Raw genomic sequence first — 25,526 nt, forward strand, 5'->3', positions numbered from 1 at the left:
CCCCAAATCAGCTGTCAATGCGATGCCCTACTTGGTGTATTTGCTTTTTAAGCAAACATTACATATCTGAAAGTAGATGAGATTTTTTTTGAAAGCAGTCTACACAAAGTTCCTAAAATCACATCACTGTATAAATCATAAGGCTGACCCCGATCCTTAAATACTGAAGTTACATTCTAGCGTTCACCAGGGAAATTGAGAGTCCTCAAAATTTTGTAACTAACAATACTAATAATACAAAGTAGTAAGTAATTTCTGAGTCTGTTTCTTAGATAGCTTGCAATGAAAACACACACACACACACAGTTAGACATTAGACTTTAAGGGTAAGGTTAAAACACGGGACAGCACACATAAAAAAGTACAATATCATGTAGATTGGTGCCTGCTTGAGGGAATACAGATAAATTATAGGTCACTTTACTTATACTATAAATACCTGACAACTAGTTTTTGCTTATTTTTCTTTGTAGCCCTCATTTAACTTAATACCTTGCAATCATATTTCCAGAATTAAAAAAAAATCATATTAACTAAAAATATTTTCTTTAGATATTTCAAATTATGACTGCAAAAGACTCTAGGAGCTCAGAGACAAGAAAAACAACTATCTGTTAAGACAATATTTATGAACTGGACGTCCAAACAAAAATGTAAATACAGCTCTGGATATGAAAATGTGACCATAAAAGGTTTTATTTATAGTAAAAGATTTTATAGCCTTTAATAATGTATTATGCTTCCAGAGAAGAAAACTAATGAGAGCTTGTTTATGAGACAAAGATAATGAACGAGAGCTTCATTAATCTGTGTAACGTGATTGAGTTTTCTTGTTTTAAAACTTATTTCCATATATACCAATGACACATCGAATATATAAAGAACTCATACAACTCAACACCAGGAAGACAAACAACACAATTTAAAAATGGGCAAAGGTCCTAAATAGACACTTCACCAAAGAGGACATATGAAAAAATGCCCAAGGTCACTAATCATCAGAGATACACAAAACCACAGTGAGATATCACCTCACACCTGTCAGAATGGCTGCCATGAATAAATCAATCAATAACAAGTGCTGGAGGATTTGGAGAAAAGTGAACCTTCTTGCACTGTTGGTGGGAATCAGACTGGTGCAGCCACTGTGGAAAACAATAGGGAGTTTCCTCAAAAAATTAAAAATGGAGCTGCCTTTTGACCCAGTGACCCCATTTCTGGGAATATATCCTAAGAATCCCAAAACACCAATTTGAAAGAATATATGCTCCCCTATGTTCACAGCAGTGTTATTTGTAATAGCTAAGATCTGGAAACAGATGAGTGGATAAAAAAGCTGTGGGACATTTACACAATAAAATACTATTTGGCCATAAAAAAGAAAGAAACCTTCCCTTTTGCAACAGCATGGACGGACCTGGAGATTATTACACTAAGTGAAATAAGCCTGTCAGAGAAAGATAAATAGCATATGATCTCACTTGTATGTGGAATGTAATGAACAAAACAAACTGACAAAACAGAACCAGAGGCTTGGATACATGGAACAGACAGACAGTTGTCAGAGGGGAGGGGGCTGGGGCACTGGAAAAAAAATTTATTTTCTTTCTCATCACTAAAGTAATTTTATTTTCATTGTAGTGAGTGTGAAAATAATAGATAGGCAAAAAGGAGAACATTTTAAAATCTCATAATTCTGCCCTTGTTTACTTATTTTTGAATAGCAATGCTTTTCTTTATTTTGAAACTATAATTCCTCTTCAGTCAGGAAATACTCACAGCAGAGAGATATGATTGACATGCCATGCAGCTTGTTCTCAGACCTGATATAGGGTCGCATACAAATGACAAAGATGTTTCCCAAGCATGTAACTGCGGACACAACCCAGACGAACACCCTCTGAATGATGTTTGCCAAGAGGTTCTCCAGAGATGAGATTCCATCGGTGTTTGGTTTACAGCTGCGAACATGTGGTGCATATCCACAGTACTGGAATTTCTTAAAATAGCTGATGTGCAAAGAGAAGGTAAAATAAGACTTTAAATATAATCCCATCTCACTATCCATTAATACTTATTTTCTACATTTTCTCAGGAGAAGGAAAATGTCTTAATATGAGACTCAGAGGAATGCAAAACTTTAGCAATACTGAAGCTTTAAACCTGTTTAATTCTCATTAACTTGATTTTATTGTAAGAGAACAGCAGCAAATAGGCATAATGAATATCCAAGTGTTAGACATGTCTTAGACTATAAAGAAACTGGTAGCATGTGATCAAGAGAATCCATCAAGGAAAGTTTTATTGGGTTTTTAGTGTTTGGTATATGTAAAAGCGCCTATTGTTGCTGCAACTGATCTTGCTCTTGGACCCTCTGAGGGAGAGTTAAGTGCCCTCTTCTCTGTGCTTCGATGGCTTTTCTGTTACAGAAGTTGTGTTTTCTACAACTACTTGCTAGCATGCCTATCTCTCACACTCGATTTTGGTACATATTTGTGGAGTGAATTCTTTCCTAAATAGACCTCCCTTGTTGATAAAGACATTACCTGGATAATCAAAAATTATTATTGTGTTACCACCAATACCAACACTATTTATCGAGCATCTTCTAGGTTTCAGGAACAAATTCTCAAATTAACTCCATGAGGTAGGTATTAATATCACCAGGAGATGAATCTACAATTGAAGCACAATATTTGCTAGGACATTTTTTTAAGTAAATGTAGGAATTGGAATAAAATTAGATATTTTTGCTTCTAAAGCTAGGACTCTGGCAAAAACATAAATGATCTTTACAATGTAAAGAGTTAGTAGTAATAAAAGATAAAAGCTTGACAATTACAGTAAGTTGTCTTGTTTAACTCTTGCTGCCTGCGTCCCTAGATCTGACATGGTTTCTGCCCAATTCAAGTTTATTCCTTGTGTCGTTTCTTGGGTTTTGTGAACTACACCATTTTCTTCCAATTAACTCTGATTTGCTTAATTTAGTCAAAGTGTTTTATGTTGTGTAGATCCAAGGAAACTTTTATAAGCGTTATCTCTGAGGAATTATGGAAAACAAAAGCAGACTGTCTTATGTTAGGTTTAAAATATAAGCAAGATTGTAGAGTGATGGTGGTTGACATGATACTTTCTAAATTATTTAGAATTAATTACCCTGACAAGGAAATCATTAATACCTGTTATAAGATTTCATTCAATGAAATAAAATGTTTCTAAAGCACGTAATCAATGGTACAATGAGACACACAGTTTGAATAAAAGGTTTTTCAACATTTGCCATTCTATTTGTACACATTTGCTTCTGTCACACCCTGACACTGTGGGCAATTTTAGCTTCCTCCATTTACAGCAATTATCTATTTATAATTACTTTATGTTGCCTATATAAATTCCTACATCTTCATATGGTAGCACTTATACCATGTGTACAAATTACTAGCTCAATGGGCAAACATCAACATTTATGAATGGTACCAGAGTGAGGACGTAAAAGACTGAGTGGGCTCCCTCCCTACTCATGTTCTCTGACGTTCAAAAATCTCCTTTGATTCTACCAAACCATGGGAAGCTCAGTATCACCCTGTTCAATATGAATAGTTAAGAGTTAATTATTGTTTAGGCAAATTAGTCACTAGAAAATGTTAATTGATGGGACGCATTGGCCATGGATGTATCAGCACAATATATGTGGAAACATAAAAGATTAAATCAAGGCGAGGAACAAGAAAAACATCTGCTTACATGTGAGAGAGATTCATAAGTGGCCTGAACATCCTTTGTTCGATATTTGAAATTTCAATTCCTTCTAGGCTGCTAAAAATACCAAATTAATTATCAAAATAGCATACGTTATATAGGGTATAATAAAATGAGTTTTTGCAAAGGACAATTTAATAAAATGTTGTTAGTTAACACATACTCTGAACCAAATATTCATACTCAGCCTGCCCTAGGCACTTCCCCAAATCCTTTTCAATTCAGTTAGTTATACACATATATCCATATGTATCTCCCTTACTCAAATTTTTTGAATGCTCATAGATCGTGGCACAATGCTTTATGTATAGTAACTACTCAATAAATATTTGCAGAATAAATGAACAAGCATTATCTTTTAGACAATATTAAAATAGCAGAGGAGTTTTACATTTTTGAAACTTTTCCAGTAATTTTTAAATATTTTTTTTCTAATAAAATGCCATTTTACTGAGGGGACACTTAAATTAAATGAACTGAAGCTTATCTTTTAAGGCAACTTCTAGATCCTATCAGAATATTTTTTATGGTGTAAGTAATGATTTATATAATCTAGAATATTCTATCTTGGGGTAAAGATGAGTATAAAAATTCCTAGAAATCCAGTGCTAATGAAGAAAGAGGAGCCTTCAGAGGAGCGAAGCAACCAATCCAATATAAGCTCCTGGTGATTATAAAAAAATATAAAATGATTCATTATTATTTAATTTTTAGTTTGCCAATACATAAGATAAAACTTATAGTTATTTGTTTATAGTCCAATGAGTAGTCATGTATTTTGGGGGGGGGGGGAGCTGAACTAATATCCTGGGAATAGAGCTTCTGATTTAAAAGATTCTATAATATAAATCTTATTTCATAGAATTTATTAGCTATTAGTATACAAATAACAATTTTATCATAAAACATCCCCATAAGTGTATACTTACAGAGACTTGAGTTTGACAAGAGAATCAAATTGGTTTGCTTGAATTTTCTGGATTGGGTTATAGGAAAGATTCCTGTTTTTTAAAAAAGGCAGCAATAAGTCATTTCTAGAAATTGCTTGAGTAGAGAGCAAGTGTATCTGTTGACTCTGGGTTACTTTTAAACATTAACAAAAAGAGTACAGTAATAGCACATGCCTCATAGGGTACATTAAGCATTTAAATGAATTAATGGAGATAAAATACTTATAACAATATGTATATATATATACATATATGTAAATATATGGAAAGAGAGGAAGAATGACAATGAAAAATGAGTTGATAAAAGAAACAAAAGTGGACTCAATGTTTAGGAATAGAAGGAAACTATCTTAACATAATGAAGGCCATATATGAAAGTCCATAACCAACATCCTACTCAGTGGTGAAGGGCTGAAAGCTTTTTCTCTAAAGTCAGTAACAAGACAAGGATGTCCCCTTTCACCACTTCTATTTATCATAGTATTGGAAGTCCTAGCCAGAGCAATTAGGCAATAAAAAGAAATAAAAGGCATCCAAATTAGAAAAGAAGAAGTAAAATCATCTCTGTTCACAGATGACATGATTTTATGTGTAGTAATCCCTAAAGGTTTCACACATACAAAAAATACCTGTTATAAGTAATAAACAAATTCGGCAAAATTCCCAAATACAAACCCAATGCACAAAAAATCAAGTGCATTTCTATACACTAATGATGAAAAACCCAAAAATGAAATTAAGAAAACAATTCCATTTATAATAGCACCAAAAGGATAAACTAGTTAGAAAAAAAACTCAATATAGGTGAAAGACTTATACTCTAAAAACAAAATGTTGCTGAAAGAAATTAAAGAGGACATCAATAAATTCTATGCTTGAGAATGGGAAGACTTAATATTGTTAGGATGCCATTACTACCTAGAGTAATCTACAGATGTAGTGCAATTTCTATTGAAATCACAATATATATTCCAAAAATTTAAAAAAATGTATCCTAAAATTCATGTGGAATATCAAGGGAGCTTGAGTAGCTAAAATAAAGTTGAAAAAGAACAAAATTGGAGGTCTTATACTTGCTGATTTCAAAACGTAATACAAAGGTACAGTAATCAAACCATGAGGTACTGGCATAAAGACTGATATACAGGGGTGGTCAAAGGAAGGTTTACAGTTGTAATATGAATAAATAATACAATAACTAATAAGTAATACAAGAATAAACTGTGTTTCACATACAACCATAAACCTACTTTTGCCCATCCCTGTGTAGACCAATAGAATAGACTAGAGAGCCTAGAAATAAACTCTTATGTATATGGTCAAATTATTTTCAACAAGGGTACCAAGACTGTTCAATGGGGAAAGGGAAGTCTTTTCAACAAATGATGCTGGGAAAACTATATAGATATCCACATGCAAAATTTAAAAAAAGGAAAAGAAAGAAGAACATAGATCCTTAGGTTATGCCAGCGATTTTCAACAATTTTTAAACATGCAATACCTGACTATTTAGGCAGGGAAACTGACTTCTTTTCCCTTAGACTGTCAAATAAAAAATGACAACCGCCAATATAACAGTAGCTGTCTGGTGTGAATGAACCAAAATTACACCTCTTTTTTTTTTGGGGGGGGGGTAAGATTAACAAAAAATATATTTTTGGTGTGCCTCAGAATTTTCTTAGTTTATGTGTGCCATGAGATGAAGAAGGTTGAAAATCGCTGGCTTATACCATTTACAAAATTAATTCAAAACAGATCAAAGACCTAAATATAAAAGCTAAAACTATATAAACTATTAGAAGAAAATCTAGGGCAAAAGATTCATGACATTGGATTAGGCAATGATTTTTCGCTTATGACACCAAAAGCACAGGCAACAAAAGAGAAAATTGGACTATATCTAAATTAAAAACTTTTGTGCATCAAAGGATACTATCAACAGAGTGAAAAGGCAACCTACAGAATGGAAGAAAGTATTTGCAAATTATATCTGAAAAGGACTTAATATCTAAAATATATAAAGAACTCCTACAATTCAAGAACAACAAAACACACAATTAAAAATGGGCAAAGGATTTGAATATGTGCTCTCGAAAAAAGATATACAAATGAATAAACAAATTAAAAGATACTCGCATCATTAATGATTATGGAAATGCAAATCAAATGCACAATGAGATACCATTTTATACCCATTAGGATAGCTATTACTAACAAAATAGGAAATAAAAAGTGCTGTTGAAGTTATGGAGAAACTGGAACCATGGTACACTGCTAGTGAGAAAGTAAAATGGTGTAGCTGCTATGGAAAACAGTATGGCATTTCCTTGAAAAATTAAAAATATAACTACCATATGATCCAACAACTCTACTTTTGAGTCTACATACAAAAAAATTGAAATCGAGGTCTTGAATTTACATTTGCACACCTGTGCTTGTAGCAGCATTACTCACAATAGCTAAAAGGTGGAAACAACCCAAATGCCCATCAATGGATGAATGGATAAACATATTGTGGTACATACACACAGTGGATTATTATTGTAAACAATGATGTTAATTCATTAATTATAAATTTAAATAAATATAATTAATGAATTAATGTTGTTATTTAGAAAATAATATTCAGAGATTCTGACACATGCTATAACATGGAGAGACCTTGAAGACATTACGCTAAGTGAAATAAGCTAGTCACGAAAGGACAGATATTGTATGACTCCACCTATATGGGGTACCTAGGGTAGTCATATTTATAGAGACAGAATGTAGAGCAGTGGATGTTGGTGTGTGGGGGGGTGATGAGAAATTATTGTTTAACAGGTATGGAGTTTCAGTTTGGAAAGATAAAAAAGTTCCAGAGAGATGGTGGTAAGGTTTGTGGAATTATGTAAATATAGTTAATGTTACTGAACTTCACACTTAATATGTTAAAATGGTAAACTTTATGTTGCACATATTTTATCAGAATTTAAAACATAAAAGAAATCTAAAAATAAAGAAATGAAGTGACAAAATTAATATGTCTTACAATTTTGAGAGCTCCTTCAGATCCTTAAATACATGCGGTGAAAGATTTTCAATCTTATTATTTCCTAAATCCCTAGGGAAATAATTTCAAAAGTCATATGATTTTCCTAAGACTTTATCGTTCTATAGTTGATTAGGAAACCATTGTATCACTTTTAACAATGCTATTAATGAGTCATATTAATTACCAGAAGTCTAAATAAAAGTTTTAAAAAGGGGGTTGAAGTGGGAAAAGATAAAAATATTTTATCTCATTTCATCACTCCCTCAGAGACAAATACTTGCTGTTCTAATAGGTACAATTTTCTGATTCAATTAATATATGTGTGTACCCTTTTTTCCTTCCTTCCTTCCTTCCTTCCTTCCTTCCTTCCTTCCTTCCTTCCTTCCTTCCTTCCTTCCTCCCTCCCTCCCTCCCTCCCTCCCTCCCTCCCTCCCTCCCTCCCTCCCTCCCTCTCTTCTTTCCTTCCTTCCATTAGAGTAAGAATATGATTTGGAGATTTAATTTTTTATTTTGCTTGGGTTTATTATGATTTTGAATTTGAAGTGGATTTTCAGGAGCAAGTTTCTTTCACAGCTGATACACACTAGATTATGTATACTCCGTGGGTGGGATATTTTGTGTGTTACCTCATGTATGTATAGAGGTTGGATTGCTTAACATGGTGTGGCCTTGTAGCTTAGTGTAAGAAGATTTTCGACTGTAGCAGCTCTTGTGGTAGCTTTGACAGTGGCAGCTCTCTTGAGAAAGTTCTCAGATTCTTCTAAACAAGATACTTAATGTTTCAATAGTCTGGAATTCATTCTCCAATGTGATTGAGAGATACTAAGAGAAAGCCTATCCACTTTCCCTATTCAATTCCATGTACTGTTAGCTGCCACTGGGAGACGCAGGAGAATAGATCTTTTGTTATGTAAATTGAGTTCTTATTAGTCAAAAGTTAGATTATCCAATTTTGACGGGCAGGATAGTTTTAGATTGAGTTTTTTTAAACTAAAAATAAATAGCCCATATAATTTAGTGAATATTATAAATATCTTTGCTGTAAACTGAACCTTGAGACTATTTTTGTTATTTACATATTTATGCGTGAATTGTCTATGAAGACAGATTGTTCTGATTTGACAACCAAAGGAATCTGTCTAAAATTTCATCCCTTTCTTAAAATCCCTCAATAATTCACGGTTGCCTAAAAGATAAAATTAAAACTGCTTAGTGTGACATAAAAAGCTAAATCTAAATACCTTGCCACTGTCCATCTTTCTAGCTTAGCTTTCTAAACGTTTTTATTCAGTTAAAATGACGTACCCTGCGGCCTGAATGCACCTCAGTGTTCTAATCTCCATGATTTTGCAAGGGTGCCTCCTTCTGCCTGTAATAAGCTTTCCTTCTTGTCCTTCTGGTGAACTCCTAGTCATCCTTCCAGATTCTGCCCCAAAAGGTCACTCCTTCATGACCGGAGAAGTTAGGTGTTGTCTCCTCTGTTCTCCCGTATACTCCCTGTGCACACTTCTTTCATAGCACATATAACACATAGAGCACATATAACATGATATTAAAACTGTTTCTGAACATGCATGCTCATTTTCTGAAAGATGTGACTTCCCTGGGTAGAAGAACTATACTTATTCATCTTGGGTTATCAAGTATCTAGCTTAATTTCCAATCAGCTCTCCTTTAAAAAAAAAAAAAAATCCACATTTTTATCAATGTATAGTTGGCATATAATATTATATTAGGTTCAGGTGTACAACATAGTTAGACTAGCTATTCTTTCTCCCCCCATTTAGAAGACTATTAATAGACTGAATCCATCTGCTTCATATTTAAGTAAAGGTGGTGGCACAGTATCAGTTCCCTGTGTGGGAAGCCAAGTAAAATATGGATATGTTAGTTACACAATGTGAACAGATTTAGTATAGTCCATTAGTATATTAAAACTCCATATATTATGTTCAAGAGTTTCAGGTGGGAGTGCTGGCTATCAGAGCAATTTCTGACATACAGCTCTTACATCATAAATCATGTAATGGGATACTGTTGGCCTGGATCCTAAGTGACATGTAAAAGGACCATTTTATTTTTCCAGTTTCAGCTTAGGAAAGTTGGTCTTAACTTGACTGGACTTGGGAACCATTTCTGAGTAGAGTAGCAATTTTCAACTGGTGTGCCGCAAGAATTTTTAAAACATGCAATACTTGACTGTTTAGTTAGGGGCACTGACCTCTTTTCCCTTAGATTGTCAAATAAAAAAATGACACAGGCCAATACAACAATAGCCAACTGGTGTGAATGAATCAAAATTATACCTATTTTTTTTTTGTCAGATGGGCAAAAAATATAATATACTCTTTGGTGTGCCACAGAATTTTAGTAATTAGTTTATGTGTGTCACGAGATGAAAAAGGTTGAAAATCGCTGACCTAAAGTAGTTAGTTTTTAAAAGCACAAATTAAATCAAGTGTGTGGCAAATATTTTCTGCCACCAGAACTACATAAGGTTTACTGTGACAAGCGAATCCTGACTGTTGCCAATTTATTTACCCTCGTTACCTCTGTTGGTGTGATCAAGCCTGGAGGGGCACCGACTATAGTCCAACCCTCTCTGAAAAGGAGAATCATCTTCTTATTTTAAATCTAGACCCATTCATTTAAAACTATTGCCATTTTCAGCCTTCTAAATCTAATTGTTCAGGCCAGTGATTAAAATGGGATTAGGCGGGCTTTAGGCTGAACTAATGATTGGCCTTGGTTGCCCTCTCCAGCAATTGTTTGTTCCTTTATCTCTGAACCTGAATTAGCACTGGTTACGGTCTAACCTGTTTGTGTTCCATGTTCACTGCTGGTTACTGATACTCACATAAAACCTTACTGCCACCATGAAGGTTAGAATTTAACGGAATTGCCTTCTTATATTCAGAAAGTGGTCGCATGAAGAATAAAACAAGGAACAATATGAACCCCTTGATTAACTTGTATTTTAATAGCTCGATCATGCCTTTGTATCACTACACAAGCCTCTCCCCACTACTGAGAATAAAATAATTTCCTATGTTCAGAAGATGTAGTTCCATTGCCAGATACCAGGAGTTGTTACAAAAGATGCTTGGTTCTAATATTCATGTATTGAGATTTTCTTGCACATTTTGTGAATGATTGGTATTGTCCACAAAAAAATGTTTCAAGCTAATGGTTATGGAAAAAATGTTAGGGTTTCAGTGGCTTGTTTATTGATGTTTTAGAGCAGAATACAGGTAAGGTGTCCAGAGAAACACTCTAGTTATATTCTTTAACTTTTATGAAAAAGTTTTAATAAATTAATGTTATGCTGAGTTAATGGTCAAAACATGTAGATCTATCTACACTTCATATTCTTTCCAGAAAACACAAATCAAACTAGTTGCAAGCTCCAGCTTCAGCAAAAACCCAACTGAAAAAATTTATACTGAAAAATAAAAAAAGTGTCTGACAGACATGCACTTCATCCATTGTTCTCAATATATTTTATTCTGATGATCAGTTCCTATGAGCTTAAACCACAAGGCCTTGGTTTATCAGAGAGTGCTTTCATGCCCTTTGCTATTCTGTGATTGATTTTGAAATAGTGATACTATAAATAACTAGCTCAATTTATCTCTCTCTGCCATTATTATAGGTTAGGATGTTACCCACAGAAGTGTTTAATTCTTTATGAATCAAAGATTATCTTTTGGTTTCAGAATCAACAAAGTTAAGTCTTTTTATCGTAATGGTCTCTGAATTCTAACTCTTCAGGAAACTTAAAGACAAATTCGCTGTCCCTCTAGCAGTGGAACAGAGTGGTATATGATGCATTTTATTTATTAAATTTACTCTAATTTTATTCTTTCTCTGCATCTATGTTTCCTTTACTTCACTTTCCTCAAATATCTATTTAATATTTTTCTTTAACACACATTTTTATACGCTATCAGAATTCCTTTGTAGCTCGAGGTATATATAAATTATGCTAGGAAAAGAGATAATAAATATTTCTTAATGTATAAAAGCATATATGTGTAACAAGTATGAACTAAAAGAGTAGGACAAAAATTTTTGTCTATCACTATATGTTTAATCAAACTTACAATTCATCTAGTTTCTGGAGAGGTGCAAAAGTATTTTCTTTTAGGTCATTAATTTCATTTTTCTTCATTACTCTGAAAGTAATAAGAAACACACATTGAAGCTTCTTGAGGCAACTGATAACTGAGTTATTAGAGAGGAGATTAATAGTCTGTAAAAATAAAGGTAATTATATATAGTGCACTTTTCATATCAAGATATTTGAAGTAGTATGAAAAGTTAATATAATTTTAATTTTAAATATTCAAATATTTTAATAATAATAAAAATAAAACACATTTTAAAGTGAAATAGGGAAGAGCATTGCAAGGGAAATAGTGAAAAATCTCAACTCTTGAGGACAGGCTGAATATAATACAACCGAGAGCACGGGGAGCATAGAATCGCTTCTTCAGCTGCTGTAGCATGTCTAACAAAATACCCCTCAAACGATATCACTCATAGAAATTTGGTAGTTGATGTAACTTAGGGTGGAGTTGCCTAAGGAAATCTAATCTAAGTTGGACCAAGTTAGAGCTCTAGTTTAGGACGCTGAATGACTGAAACTCTTGACAGTTCATTTCTGCATGGATCTCATGTGTATGAGCTGGCATAAAGGACTAACTCATAGAAAAATTAAAGGAGTCCCAATTCTTTAAATATTCCGTGACATGCTTGGAAATTCTCCTTGTCCCATCCTTAAGTATTTATTTCCTCCCCGCACTCCAAACCAGTACCACCTCCTTCCAATATCTCTGGACCAGAAAAGTACGAGTACTTGCCAAGAGGAAACATAAATAACTTCTTAATGCAGACGTTTCTTTAAAAACAAGCACAGGTCGCCCGGCCAGCGTGGCTCAATGGTTGAGTGTCAGCTCATGAACCAGGAGACCACAGTTTGATTCCTGGTCAGGGCACATTTGGGCTCAATTCCCAGTCGGGGGCGTGTAGGAGGCAGCCGATCAACTCTCTCATCATTGATGTTCCTATCTCTCCCTCTCCCTTTTCCTCTCTGAAATCAATAAAAACATAAAGACAAAGACTAGTCTAAATATAACTAACTAACTAACTAACTAGGCCAGAGAGGCATCAGGATAAACTATACTCAGTAACATTCTAAGCTTTATCCTGGTGTACACAATTATATGCTCAGGGGTGTGAACATTCTGCAGTATTTTTTAAAATTTTAATTATAATTAATCCCCCTCCCCAATCTTTGCAGTAATAATTTGTAGAGCAAACATTCTTATAGATTACGACTTTAACTTAGTGTTTCTCAAACTGAGGTCCAAGAACAGATTCTAGGTGGTCTATGAGAATTTCTTTTCATTAAAATGCGCTTTACAGGCCTCAGATAATACAGTGCCAGTGTGATGATTTATGTATATTGAGACTCTGTAGTTACCCTTAATTTGAACTTCAGTAATTTTTACCAATGTGCTTGAGTTTCAAAAAACTTCAAGTTGAGAGTGAACATTTGCCATGATTACTATGCATGCTTATGCTAGCTACTGTTCACAGATGTGATTCATTTTCTTTGTAGAGTTCTAACATTCTTTGAAAAGAATAAAACATTACTTACAAAACAGTTAAACTACTGCAGGAGATAAAAGTCAAATTTCTTAAATTATGGATATGGTTGCCTTCAAAGTCCCTGAAACATAAAGATAAAAGATGATAAAGCTAAATTTTAATCATAGACAGAAATAAATTGGTTGAGAATTATTTGCTTTCTAATAAAATCTTATTTCACATGCTGTTTATTTTATATAGATTCTTACATGTAGCCATTTGCATAATAGCTGAAATAATATCTATATATATTAACGTTTCTTTTATGATGTTAATAGTAAAAGTGGTTTGAGTCACCACATCTGTGTCACGTGTTCATATGGGCCCATATGTTATGCCGAGAAATGTGAAAAAAAATATGTCAAACTGAAGTTTTTTTATGGTAGACACTATGAGCAGAGATTTAACAGTGGACTGTATTAAGCATCTGAGTTACCAGTGGCATTTCTCTAAGTGGTGTGACCCAGTTTTGCTGCAGCCTGGAGAAGCTGCTACTGCCGAAACAATACTGAGCCTCTACCTCCTTGCCTAAACACTCCCCAGGGAAAAATTTTCACTAGCCTTTACTGCTGTAAATTACCTTTTGCTTTAGTATATTGCCACACAGGCCAGTGCAGAGGGAGTCCCACAGGCTGTCCTTGGCTGTCCACTCCCAGTTCAGGGCCTGCATATACACAGTGTCCCAAAATTTTGAAAACGAAATGGATTTTAATAAACACTGCTTTTATAATTATTCAAAGTGTGTGTATACATTTTTGGGGGCACTCTCTAGACCCTACTTAAACTCCCCTGCTATGTGACTGTCACCGTTAGGCGTCTGGTCTGAGCAGAGAAATTTGTCAGAAAGTTTCTGCTTTATCATTTTCTTCTGGTTGTCATGAAGGTATTCGTTTGTTGACCCTCTTTTATTGTTCGGTTGATGGGGCAAGTTTGTAGAACAGAGTTAGCTGAGGTTAGGGATATTCTTTCAAAAGTAAGTGCAGGTCCTTAAATCTACTCAGTCTCTACCAACACCGGGTTTACGGGTCACCATATAACACAGACCTACAGGAGTAACTGCGACTCAAATATATGAGCTGAAGTGTAACACAGCTACTAAAATCCCTAAGGGATGAACGAGTAGCACTGGTGGAAGTGCCGATATTCTGCTGGCTAGGCTTCATCTGGGAGAGTCAGTTTTATTTTGGGCAATAAAAAATGCATGTTGACAAATCAAAGTATATCTGGCAGACCTGGGTGTAAGAGGGTCTACAAATCAAGTCAATTGGAGAAAAACATGTATTTATAACAGAGAAGAGCAAAACAAGAGAGAGATATTTGAAGTGAGGCTACAGAACACATAAGGTCTTTCTGTGTTGCATCAGGTTGCAAAATGAGATTTACTGGTTGAAGGACACAAGCCATTTTAAATTTAAGCTCACAATCTATGGTGTCCAGAGAAGCCGCTTCTTGTCATAAACATTTAACAGAGGCAGTATACCATAATTCAAGGATTTTGTAGAAAGGATTTCCGGAATACAATATTCTAGGACATCCCTTTAAAGAGAAACTTCTATTATTCTATTTAATTGGAAACAAAGCACTTACAGTACTCCTGTTTTTGGTCATTAGGTTTGGCCAAGGCTTTTGGCCTCTCATAATGTAAGTTAATGACAGAGACCGTCCATTTCCTTTTACTATTTTATTGCTGTTTCCACGAATCTACCACCAGGTGGTGATGCTCTCTTCAGCCTCACAAAATATCCTTCGGTACTCTATTCTTGTTAGCTACTTATGAAAAAAATTTTTTTCCCTATTAAGCTAGTCTTTATATTTAAGTTAGTATTATTTATTAATTTGAAAAATCAGTGGGACATACACAATGAGGCATAAGTTAGGGACTTTTGATTACACTGTTAGTTTTATTTAATTTTAAGTTTATTTTAACCTTGAATTGTAAGTTTGCTTTGGCTTTCTTCCTGAAATTAGAGGCTTTGGTCCTTGACAGGCAGGGATCTGGTTTGCAGCATACATGTTAGCTGAAGCATCCAAATCGGTGTCCTGTTGCTCAGCTCCAAGCTCTCAGGGAGATGAAAAGGTTGTGTGTGTTTTGGTTTGTTTGTTCATTTGTTTGTTTGACTTCATGTCTAGACCACTTTTCCAACTTGATGAGCCTCTGAACCTAACCACTTAATTTTTCTCTTTATACATGGCAGAACTTGCCAAAAATAAAAATTTGGTTCTTTAATCCGCAGAACAACAATAAAAAACAAAAGCATCAATAATCTTGCCTGTTCCTTCTCAACTTTCTCTCTTACACCTTGGTGGCATTCCAACCACACAAACCTCCTTAACCGCTACCTCCTCCCAACCTTTTAAACATTTCTGGCTTCTATTTCACAGAAAAAACTGAGGTGATCAAGGAGGGAAAAGCCCTTGACTTTCTGCCAGACATCTATAGACTTACCTGTAAATGCACCTGGTCTCCTTCTAGTCTCAGAGGAAGAGATGACCCTTCTCCTGCTTTAGGCTAATCCCTCCATCTGTTTTCTTGAGTTTGGTTTGTGTATGTGTATGTCCTAAAATATATGGTCAGTTTCGGTGAATGTTCATTGGGCATTCTTTGTTTGCAGTTTTATATCTATTAGGATTAGGTGCAGATACATATAACAGAGACCCAACTATAACAGCATAACTACATAAGGAATTTCTTTTCAAGAAAAAAAGTATCTAGAATTAGGCCATCCAGGACTAGTATGGTAGTTTTACAAAGTTGTTAGAAACCCAGATCTTTCACATTCACCGTTCATGTGTCCTGGTCTTCATGGTCCAAGATACTGCTGAAGCTCAGCCGCAGTACCCATTTGCTCTGGACAAGGAAGGGAAAGAAGGGCCTGCCTTTTTCTCTTGAAGGGGGCTTCCCAGAAGTGCCACACTAAACTTCTTCAGCTTAATCACATAGATCTAGATGCAGGGACGTTTGGGAAGGGAGTTCTTTAGCTGGGCACATTGTTGTTCCAAATAAAGCAGGTCTGTATATTGTCTACCTTTTCCACTATTTCATTTAACTATTAATTATAAGTATTTTAATTTTCCTGTTTGGGAGTTGGAACATCTGAGTTATCTCTGGGTCTGGTTCTGTTGATTGCTTTATAATTTGGCAAAGGATTTTTCTCTTGTTCTTTTAGGGATGGGGCTGTCTCAGCATTGCCGGCCCCTCTGCCCCAGAAGTTCCAAGAGATGTGAGCACTACCCACTGCTCTGCAGCAGCACAGGTCCTGGGCTGGAGAGGGTTTTCTGCCCTCTCCTGGACCAGAGGGCTTTCCCCTCTACCCTTCCGTTGGAAGCAGTGGGTCTATGCCTGGTCCCTGGCTGCAGGATAATTTTCTGTCCCTCTCCCAGTGGCTTAAAGCTTTTGCTTCATAAAAGGGAAGTCAAGAGAAGAAGGTGGGGTTTTGTGCCCATGTGCCACCAAAGAGGACTCTGGTTTCCTTAACTGCTCCCAGGTTTTCTTGTGAGCTGGTGGAGGCCAGTGGAAAACAGCTTGTTGGGAAGAGCTGACTCCCTTGAGTGTGGGGTTCCCTGTCATTCTGGAAGTAGCCCACATTTAACCTTTATAAGTTTATTAAAATTTGAGCAGTTTTCTTTGTACGTGCTCTATGACAGTCAACTCTTCACTCTGTGCTCCCCCAAGGGTGAAATATTGTATCTATGCCATCTCTCCTGGTCATTCCCTAGAACTCTGATGGGCTTGAGAAAATTATGATTTTGTAGATTGTAAAGTTCTTTCTCATTGGTAGAGAGGGAACAATATGGTCTTGTAGCTTTCTTCTGCCTAAGCACAATATTGTGGGGAAGGAACTGTAACATAACTCAGATGTTCCAAACACCAAACAGGGAAATTAAAATGCATAAAATTAATAGTTAAGTGAAATAGTGAAAAAGGTGGACAATAGGCATGAACACCTGGACCATGTCTGCAAAGAGATGGAAGCTCTTAAAGAGAATCAAACAATTACTTCAGCAGGGCTGGGCAAAAGTAGGTTTATAGCTACTATAAAAGTAGATTTATAGTGAGTACACGAAACACAGAGTTTAGTATTGTATCCTTGTTAATTATTTTATTATTTATTTGTATTACAACTGTAAACCTACTTTTGTCCAACCTGGATATGTTCTTTGTAATTCATATTATGCTCTTGAAATCGAGCCATGTTGGTTGTAGTAGGGTTAGTTCATTCATTTTCATTGCTCTATGGGTGTCACGTTTTATTTTTCCATTCTTTTCCATGTCTTCCAGCACTTTGCTCCGTAATATAGCCTCACTGTTTTCCATATTTTCAATTTCTTTATATTTGCTTCTTCTACCCATATATAAACTTGCTGAGTCTTATCTCAAATGAAAAGTTTACTTTACTCTCTTGATTTTTAGTTCACCTTTCTTTGGCTATTGCCCATCTGGTCAGATGCTTATTTATTACTTATGTTTCTTCCTTTTAAAATATCCCTATGTTTATTATAGTGTTTACAGGTGTTTTCTTTTTAAATTGCTTTGAAAGAGCTATATTAAAGGTTTTAATCTGTAGTCTGTCATATATTTTGCAAGCATGTTATTCTGGGCTATCATATGTCTGTTTATTTTATGTGTATTTTCCCACTAAATCAGAGTTAAAAATCTTTTTTTTTTTTTTTTTTGGCCAACACATCTATCAGATTTTCTAGTTTATACTTGTACTTGCTAAATATAAGTTCAAGGGCAAGGCAAAGATATTGTAATTAGTTTTAAAAGAAATAAATACTTATAAAGCAAAAGTTATTATTACTAGCATTAAAATTGTGATAATAGTCATCATCAGAAATGTACATGTAATGAGTTGTTTTGGAGCTAAAATTTAAAGATGGTAATTTTAGTAAAACAATTTTTAAAAGTCCACTTTTTAGTAATAAATCTTAATCATTTTTATCTGAAATAATATACGGCTGCTTTTTTAAAAGCAAAGGGAAGGCTTAATACCTCCCACATTTACTTCTGGTCTCAGTGCACGCCTTTTTCATTGCTAATTTACTTTTGTAAATATTAATCAATTGTGCTTTAAGAGTAAGTTTGGATTACTGAGCACGAATCACTATTAATGTATTCATCTGAACCAAACTTTAATTACAACAAAGGATATTAAACTTAATTTTCCTTTTCTACAATGACAATATCAAGATGCCCTCTGGACTAAGTAATGATTTCTGAGATATCTGCCTTCCCCTAAATGGTTCCAAAATAGTATGCTTTGAATTACTATGTCTGCTTTTTATAATACTTCTAATTCCAGCTTTATTATCAGGTTGATAGCTGTCATTTCTCACAAAAATCAATGTTTCTTATTCTAACTTCCCCCTACTTTTAATTTGGTATTTTTCATCTACTGTGGGCTTAGAAATTAAACAATGAAAATTTTGAGAATTTCCTACACAATAAGAAAAAGAGGGAGTTTTCATATGATACTGCATATGCCATTTATTGACCAAACTTTTTAATAGTTATTTTGGTTAATTAATTCTTCATTTTACCTGTATTTTAAATAGGCGAATTTACAAGGTAATTGAGTTCTGAATAGTGGAGTGACACTTAGTACCACAAGCAAAGCTATTCTGTAACAAATTTAATGGAACATATTCTATTGTGATTATACTTCAAAATTAAATTCTAAGTATCCTATTCCCATTATGCAGAATTTAGAAACTTTAGTCTTTTTGTACCAAATTAATAAATAGGTGAATAGATCAATAGGGAAAAGGGGGAGATGTTATATAGATACTGGGACATTCCTTCTGTCTTCCTTTGCCTCCAAGATTTATTTTTTTTAAAGATGTTCTATTTTGGTAAGAGTTTAGAGGAGTTAGTTTAGATAATGGGGATGTTTGATAACATAATCATGCTAAAGTAATTTGAGAAAGTGTGATATGATATTAGCAACATCATTTTACAAAAAATAATATCGAAACAAACTAGGCAAAACTAGAAAAGTAAGCTGACTTCTTTAAGAAAAGACAGCACTTACAGCCAATGCAGTCTCGGCATGTGCTGGCAAAGAGGTTTGTCAGGCAAATGGGTGAGGGCATTATTCATCAGCTCCCTGAAAGAGAAAGGAAATTTTAAAAGTCACATTTTTCTAGGTGTGTTTTTTTAAACTTAAGTAAAACATGGTATTATTATGAAAACCATAAAACCATGAAAATCTATTAAGTTAGTTGTCTTTTCTATTTTTTTTCTGTAAGTGTTTTATATTTAAGTGCTTGTTAGTGGTAAAATTTGACAAATAATATTTTTCATATGGAGGAATGTTAGTAACTGAAAAAAAGCCCGTGCCCTTCAATAGTGGGCAGTGAAAAGGGGGTGACCTTAAATGAATGTTATTTTTTCTTAACCAAGATTAATATAGCGTAGTAATGGCGTGCTTAAGAATATTCTAATAATATATCACCATGAAGCTGTATTCAGTTTTGATGGGCTGACGCTGTAGAAGACAGAAGATCTTATAAAAATTGTTAGAACTATAAAATAGCCTTATAAACTATAATTAAGAAATGGTTTTTAGCTGAAAAGCCTTTTAAGTGTTTTAATAATTCGAAATTTAATGCTGTTAAACTTAAAGCAGTAATTTTTAATCAAGTGCTTTCTTTTAATGAAAATATTGGCTTTAATTTTAGTACTTACAAGAGCATAAGAGAATTTAGTCCATAAAATGTTAGTGGGGAAACTCGACTGAGGTGATTATCCTCAATTACCCTGCCAGCCAGAAGAAAAGAAAATTAATTCACATATATTTTTAGAACATAGAAATGAATACTGTAAAATGCCACATAAATTAAACATACAGCCATTCTAGTTTGTGGAGATCTTCAAAAACACCAGGCTTCAAGAAGGTTATTCTGTTATGACTAAGATACCTGAAAAAGGAGAAATGACTACAGTAAATTTGATATTCCTGATATCTTACAATAAGGAAATGAAAAACAATAATCATACATCTTAAGTTTTCTTATATACTCTCCTCATCATGCCATTTCCTGCCTTTGGATCTCTAAAAGTTCTTTATCATTTACGTTTGTATGTCTAGCTTTTCATTCCCTCATAATCAATCAATAAACCAATCAGTCATGTATTCACTCATCTATTCATCAAATTGTTTTGAGCACCTACTCTCTGGCATTATGCTACGTAGACCATTTATTTCTTTGAGGGGCCTTGAGTCTAGAGGAGAGACAGCATGTAAACAGGTTATTATAGCAACGCAGGGAAAAGAGAGAAGTGCAGGATGTACAGTTGCTCTGACAGTGCGGAGGAGGCCCCTGGCTTTGCTGGGGGGGGCGGGCTGCCGAGCATGAAGGAGCGAGGAAGCAGGAAGGCTTTACTGAAGGAGGCGCAACTGAGGAGCACCTTGGATGAAGACATGTCGTTCTCAAAGCAAAGAATGGGTAGGAGTTACACTGGCTGGAGGAGGTCATTTATGCAAAAGCAAGAAGTAGAGAGTGACAAGTTAAGGGATCACCAGGTAATTCAGTGTGGCCTCACCATGGAGCTGGGAGGCAGACAGGGGTCTCTGTTCTGGTGAAAAGGACATTGCATACCTTGCTAAAGAGTTTGACCCTGCCTTACCTACCCAACTTCTCACTCTTTTACAGAGTTAACCCCCTCTCTTCTACGTTGATCTCCTCCTCTTGCCATGTTTATTTCTAGCTCAGTCTCTTTAGTGCAGCAATTCAATGCTCTGAATCTGCTGCCAGACAGTCTGATTCCTAGTTTTGTTACTTATTTATAGTGTGACCTTAAGCAAGCAAGTAACTTCTGAAAGCCTCTGTTTCTCCAACTCTAAAATGGAGATAATATTAGTACCTACTTTTTGGGGTTGTTGTAACATTTGAGGCAATGCATGTCATCAGCACTCAGTACACAGTACTCAGTACACATTATTTATTATGACAGCATTTCCGTCCATGCCTCCCACTTCAATTTCTTTCCTCCTCTTTTCCCTCTCTGCCTATGATCCATGTACAAGCATTAGTTCAAGTTTCACTTCCACTGATCATGGACCACACTGATTTCTCTCTTTTTTCCACTCCGACAGATCTTAAGTTGACATCCTGTAAAATTTCTCCTGTCAGGAATCTCCCCTTCCCTCACCAATTTGATATTTGCTCAGGGGTAGTAAGGGATGATGGCCCGTATTAGAACCACTTCCTTCCTTCCCTTGCAAACCTGGAGCCTCAGGTGGGCTCAAGAAGAGGTAAAGAATAGCTTCTGCACTTCCCCTGAAGACCTCAAGGGGCTCCCTTAAAAGTCAATGGGGCCCGGCCAGGTGTGGCTCAGCGGTTGAGCGTTGACCTGGGATCCAGGCTATCGGGGTTCGATTCCTGGTCAGGGCACATGCCCGGGTTGGGGCTCAATCAATGACTCTCTCATCATTGATGTTTCTATCTCTCTCTCTCCCCCTCCTTTCCTCTCTCTGAAATCAATAAAGATATATTTAAAAAAACCAAAAAAACAAAAGTCAATGGGAATCCCCCAGATAAAGACATATGATCCACCCATGTACTCTGTGTTCATCTGTTTAGCCCAGTCCTCTTCAGAGCCACTTCTCACTGCTCTGGACCCAAAATGGTCAGTGCTTTCACTGAATCATAGTATGTAGCAATCGTGGTCTGAATGACATAGGTTTAGGACTTAAGTAACCTTTTTTAGCATTCTCTCTTGCTGGGTGTATTCTGGTATTGTTTCTCCACCCAAGACTATAAGCTTCTGGAGAGCAAGAGGTCCACCTCTCCCCAGTGGTAGTACAATGCTCTACCTGAAACACTGATGTGTAAGCAGCTGGAAGGAAGCTGGTCTGACTTATCTTTCTTTGCCCTCCCCTCCCCATGGTGTCTTGCTAAAGAACTTGCACACTATAAGGGCTGGCGAATATTTATGGATGAATGAAAAGCAGGTATCTAATGATTATCTATGAAAAATTAGAAGTCTGTGACATCTTTAGTACCCAAACAATATTCTAGTTCTATGAAAAACAACCATGGAAAGAGATGGAGAACACTTTTAAATTTACTTTCCAGGTCTGTATCACCTTCCACACCCATGGAAAATTAAACCAAGAAGATGCTTTTTAGTAAGTTTTGAACAATCATAGGTTGGAGAGAAAGATAGTGAGCTGGTAAGAATGAGTCCAATATTGACTTTGGCTAATTTGCTAAGACAGGGAAGAGCAGGGGTGGGATAAGAGAGAAGAGAACATGGTGGACGTGATTACTGTAAAGGCTTTGAGTCTCTAGTGGTTTCCTTTGTTTTGCTTGTAAAACGATTAGGTGGCCTTCAATCCCAACTCTGACACCACAAGCTAGGAATCTCACTGGAAAGAGTTTCTTGGGTTAAGATAGAAAGCAAGGGGGCAGACGTGAAAATACAGAGACTTATTTACTCATGTGAGGGTTTTTTGTTATGTTTCTATTCAATAACTTCTTTGGGGATGTTAGGTTCAGCTGCTTGGTAAAAGTCGATGAAATGGAACTTTGAGAAGGGCTATTTTAAAAAGCTTTGCTCTTAACCATGACATACCAGTTCACACCCATTAGGATAGTGGTTATAGAAAACAACAACCCAAACACCAACAAGAACCCAGAAAATAACAAGTTGATGAAGATTTGGAGGAATTGAAGCCCTTGTGCTTTGCTGGTGGGACTGTCAAACGGTGCGGATGCAGTGGAAAACAGTATGGAAGTTTCTTAAAAAATCAAACATAGAATTACCTTATGACCCAGCAAATCCACTCCTGGGTATTATCCAAAAGAACTGAAAGCAAGGACTCAAACAAATATTTGTGTACCTGTGTTCGCAGCAGCAGCACTCACAATAGACAAAAGGTGGAAACAACCCAAATGTCTATTGATGGGTGAACAGATAAACAAAATGTGGTATATACACACAATGAAATATTACTTAGCCTTAAAAAAGGAAGGAAATTCTGACACATGTTGCAACATGGATGTACCTTGAAGACATTGTGCTATGTGAAATAAACCTGATACAAAGGGACAAATTGTCTATGATTCCTCCTATATGGGGTACCCTAGAGTAGTCAAATTTATAGAGACAGAAAGTAGAATGGTGGTCTTCAGGGTTGAGGGGTGGGGGAGTGGTGAGTTACTGCTTAATGGGTACAGAGTTTTTGTTGAAGATGGAAAGGTTCTGGAGATGGATGGTGGTGATGGTTGCACAAGGATGTGAATGTCGACTATGCCACTGAACTGTACACTTAAAATGGTCAAAATGTAAATTCTATGTTACTATATTTACTACAGTTTTAAACAGTTTTACTCTTTCAACCTTACAGTGCTTTATATATTCATAAAAGCAGGATTAGTAGAAAAAGAATAACTGTGGAAGTCTTTGGGTTTTCTCCTTCATAAATTTTAATTATCATTAGGCTTTCTTCTTCTTATTTTTTTAAAAATATATCTTTATTGATTTCAGAGAGAGGAAAGGCGAGGGAGAGGGAGAGAGATTGAAACATCAATGATGAGAGAGTCAATGATCGGCTGCCTCGCCAGCAACCTGGGCATGTGCCCTGACCAGGAATCGAACCCTGATCTCCTGGATCCTAGGTCGACGCTCAACCGCTGAGCCACACTCGGCAGGGCAGGCTTTCTTATTTTGATTAAGTTCATTCAATCGTTATTCCTGTCACCATGACTAATGTATTATGTAATAATAGTTCTTATTATGTGCTGGGCACAGTGTGCCTAATTCTTCCCACACACTTTTTCATTTGTTCCTCACAACAAACTTGAGGCAGGTACTGTTATAATTTATATCTTGCAGTAGAGGCAATTGATGCTCAGGAAGGAAAATAAATTGCTCAAGTTTACACACCTGAGTGATGAAGTCAGGACTCGAAAGCCTGTGCGACTCAGAATGCCATGCTCTTAGCCACAGTGCTATGTGCCCTTCAGCTCTGCGGATCTCCCAGGCACTGTTGCGTGCAGGAGGGCTGGTATGGACCGGAATGGGTCAGGCTCACAACTGCTGTGGAATGGGCACATTAATTGGTACTTACAGTTTAGTAAGATTGTACAGTCCTCTGAAAGAATGGATGGATATGGATCTAATCTTATTGTTTTGCAGGAATCTGTGAAAATTATTAAAAGGAAAACAATGATAATGATGATGCTATCTACATTCATTAATTGTAACAAATATGCTGTAACAACAGAAGAGTTAATAACCAGGGAAACTAAGTAAGGGGTCTGTGGGTACTCTCTGTACTATCCTCATACTTTTTCTGTAAATCTAAAACTATCTTAATAGTAAAAATTAATAAATAAATTTTAAAAAAGGAAAACAATGAAACAGACTTTCAGTTTTACAGGATGAAAAGAGTTCTGTGGCTGAATGGTGGTGATGGTAACAACGAGGTGAAGCAGTTAATGCCTCCGAATGTACACTTAAAAATGGTTAAGATGGTACATTTATGTTACATGTATTTTACCACAATTAAATTTTTTTTAAATTTAAAAAGGCAAACATAATGAAATAATTTCGTGAAGCTGGTTATCATGTAACTTTGTTTTGCTATTAAATTCAGGCATGATTAGGCTAGCTTTTATTTAGAAATACTAGTTATAAAGGTAAAAGAGGTAATAGCTAAAATTTAATATTGGAATTTTCTGGCAATGAAACTTTAATCACTAATAAAACAGGCACCGAAGTCAGACTTTTTAGCATTTCCTTCTGTAATTCTTCAAACTTGGTGTGTGCCACAGTGCTCAAAAATGTACAAGTATGTGACATCTTTAAGGCCCCGGGACATATTCCATGTTAATCACAAATCTGCTAAGAGAGTCAACTTTAATTTTATTAATTAAATTAAACACCCCAAATCTTGCCACCCCCACCAAATGTTTGAGGAAACTAATGAGGAGTATACATGACAAAGAGAAAAATGAAAATAAAAAGAATCAGGACCAGAAGAATATAAATTAGATAGGAATATCAGGACAAGAACACAGGCTTACACAGTTAAGTAACTCAAGTCACACTGGAAGCCTGACCGGGAGTTAGCTGGAGGTCAAAGGAAATAGGTCCCAGAACACAAGCAATTGCCTCATGT

General features: G+C 35.6%; 1 protein-coding gene across 1 annotated transcript in view; it reads right to left on the minus strand.

Annotated features, from left to right (window-relative positions):
- The window catches only part of RXFP1 (relaxin family peptide receptor 1), a gene marked incomplete at its 3' end in the record, with an annotated part of 81,437 nt that overhangs the window by 4,162 nt on the left and 51,749 nt on the right, over window positions 1-25,526 (minus strand). The window contains exons 5-14 of the mRNA XM_081134199.1: window positions 24,474-24,545; window positions 20,245-20,316; window positions 20,084-20,155; window positions 19,428-19,502; window positions 13,406-13,477; window positions 11,847-11,918; window positions 7,741-7,812; window positions 4,689-4,760; window positions 3,745-3,816; window positions 1,780-2,009 (exon numbers count right to left, since the gene is read on the minus strand). Coding sequence (XP_080990325.1) covers window positions 1,780-2,009; window positions 3,745-3,816; window positions 4,689-4,760; window positions 7,741-7,812; window positions 11,847-11,918; window positions 13,406-13,477; window positions 19,428-19,502; window positions 20,084-20,155; window positions 20,245-20,316; window positions 24,474-24,545 — 881 coding nt within the window. The remainder of the gene's footprint in view (window positions 1-1,779; window positions 2,010-3,744; window positions 3,817-4,688; window positions 4,761-7,740; window positions 7,813-11,846; window positions 11,919-13,405; window positions 13,478-19,427; window positions 19,503-20,083; window positions 20,156-20,244; window positions 20,317-24,473; window positions 24,546-25,526) is intronic.

This window comes from Miniopterus schreibersii (genome assembly GCF_964146895.1).
Source record: "Miniopterus schreibersii genome assembly, chromosome: 4".
Classification (NCBI taxonomy): Eukaryota; Metazoa; Chordata; class Mammalia; order Chiroptera; family Miniopteridae; genus Miniopterus; species Miniopterus schreibersii.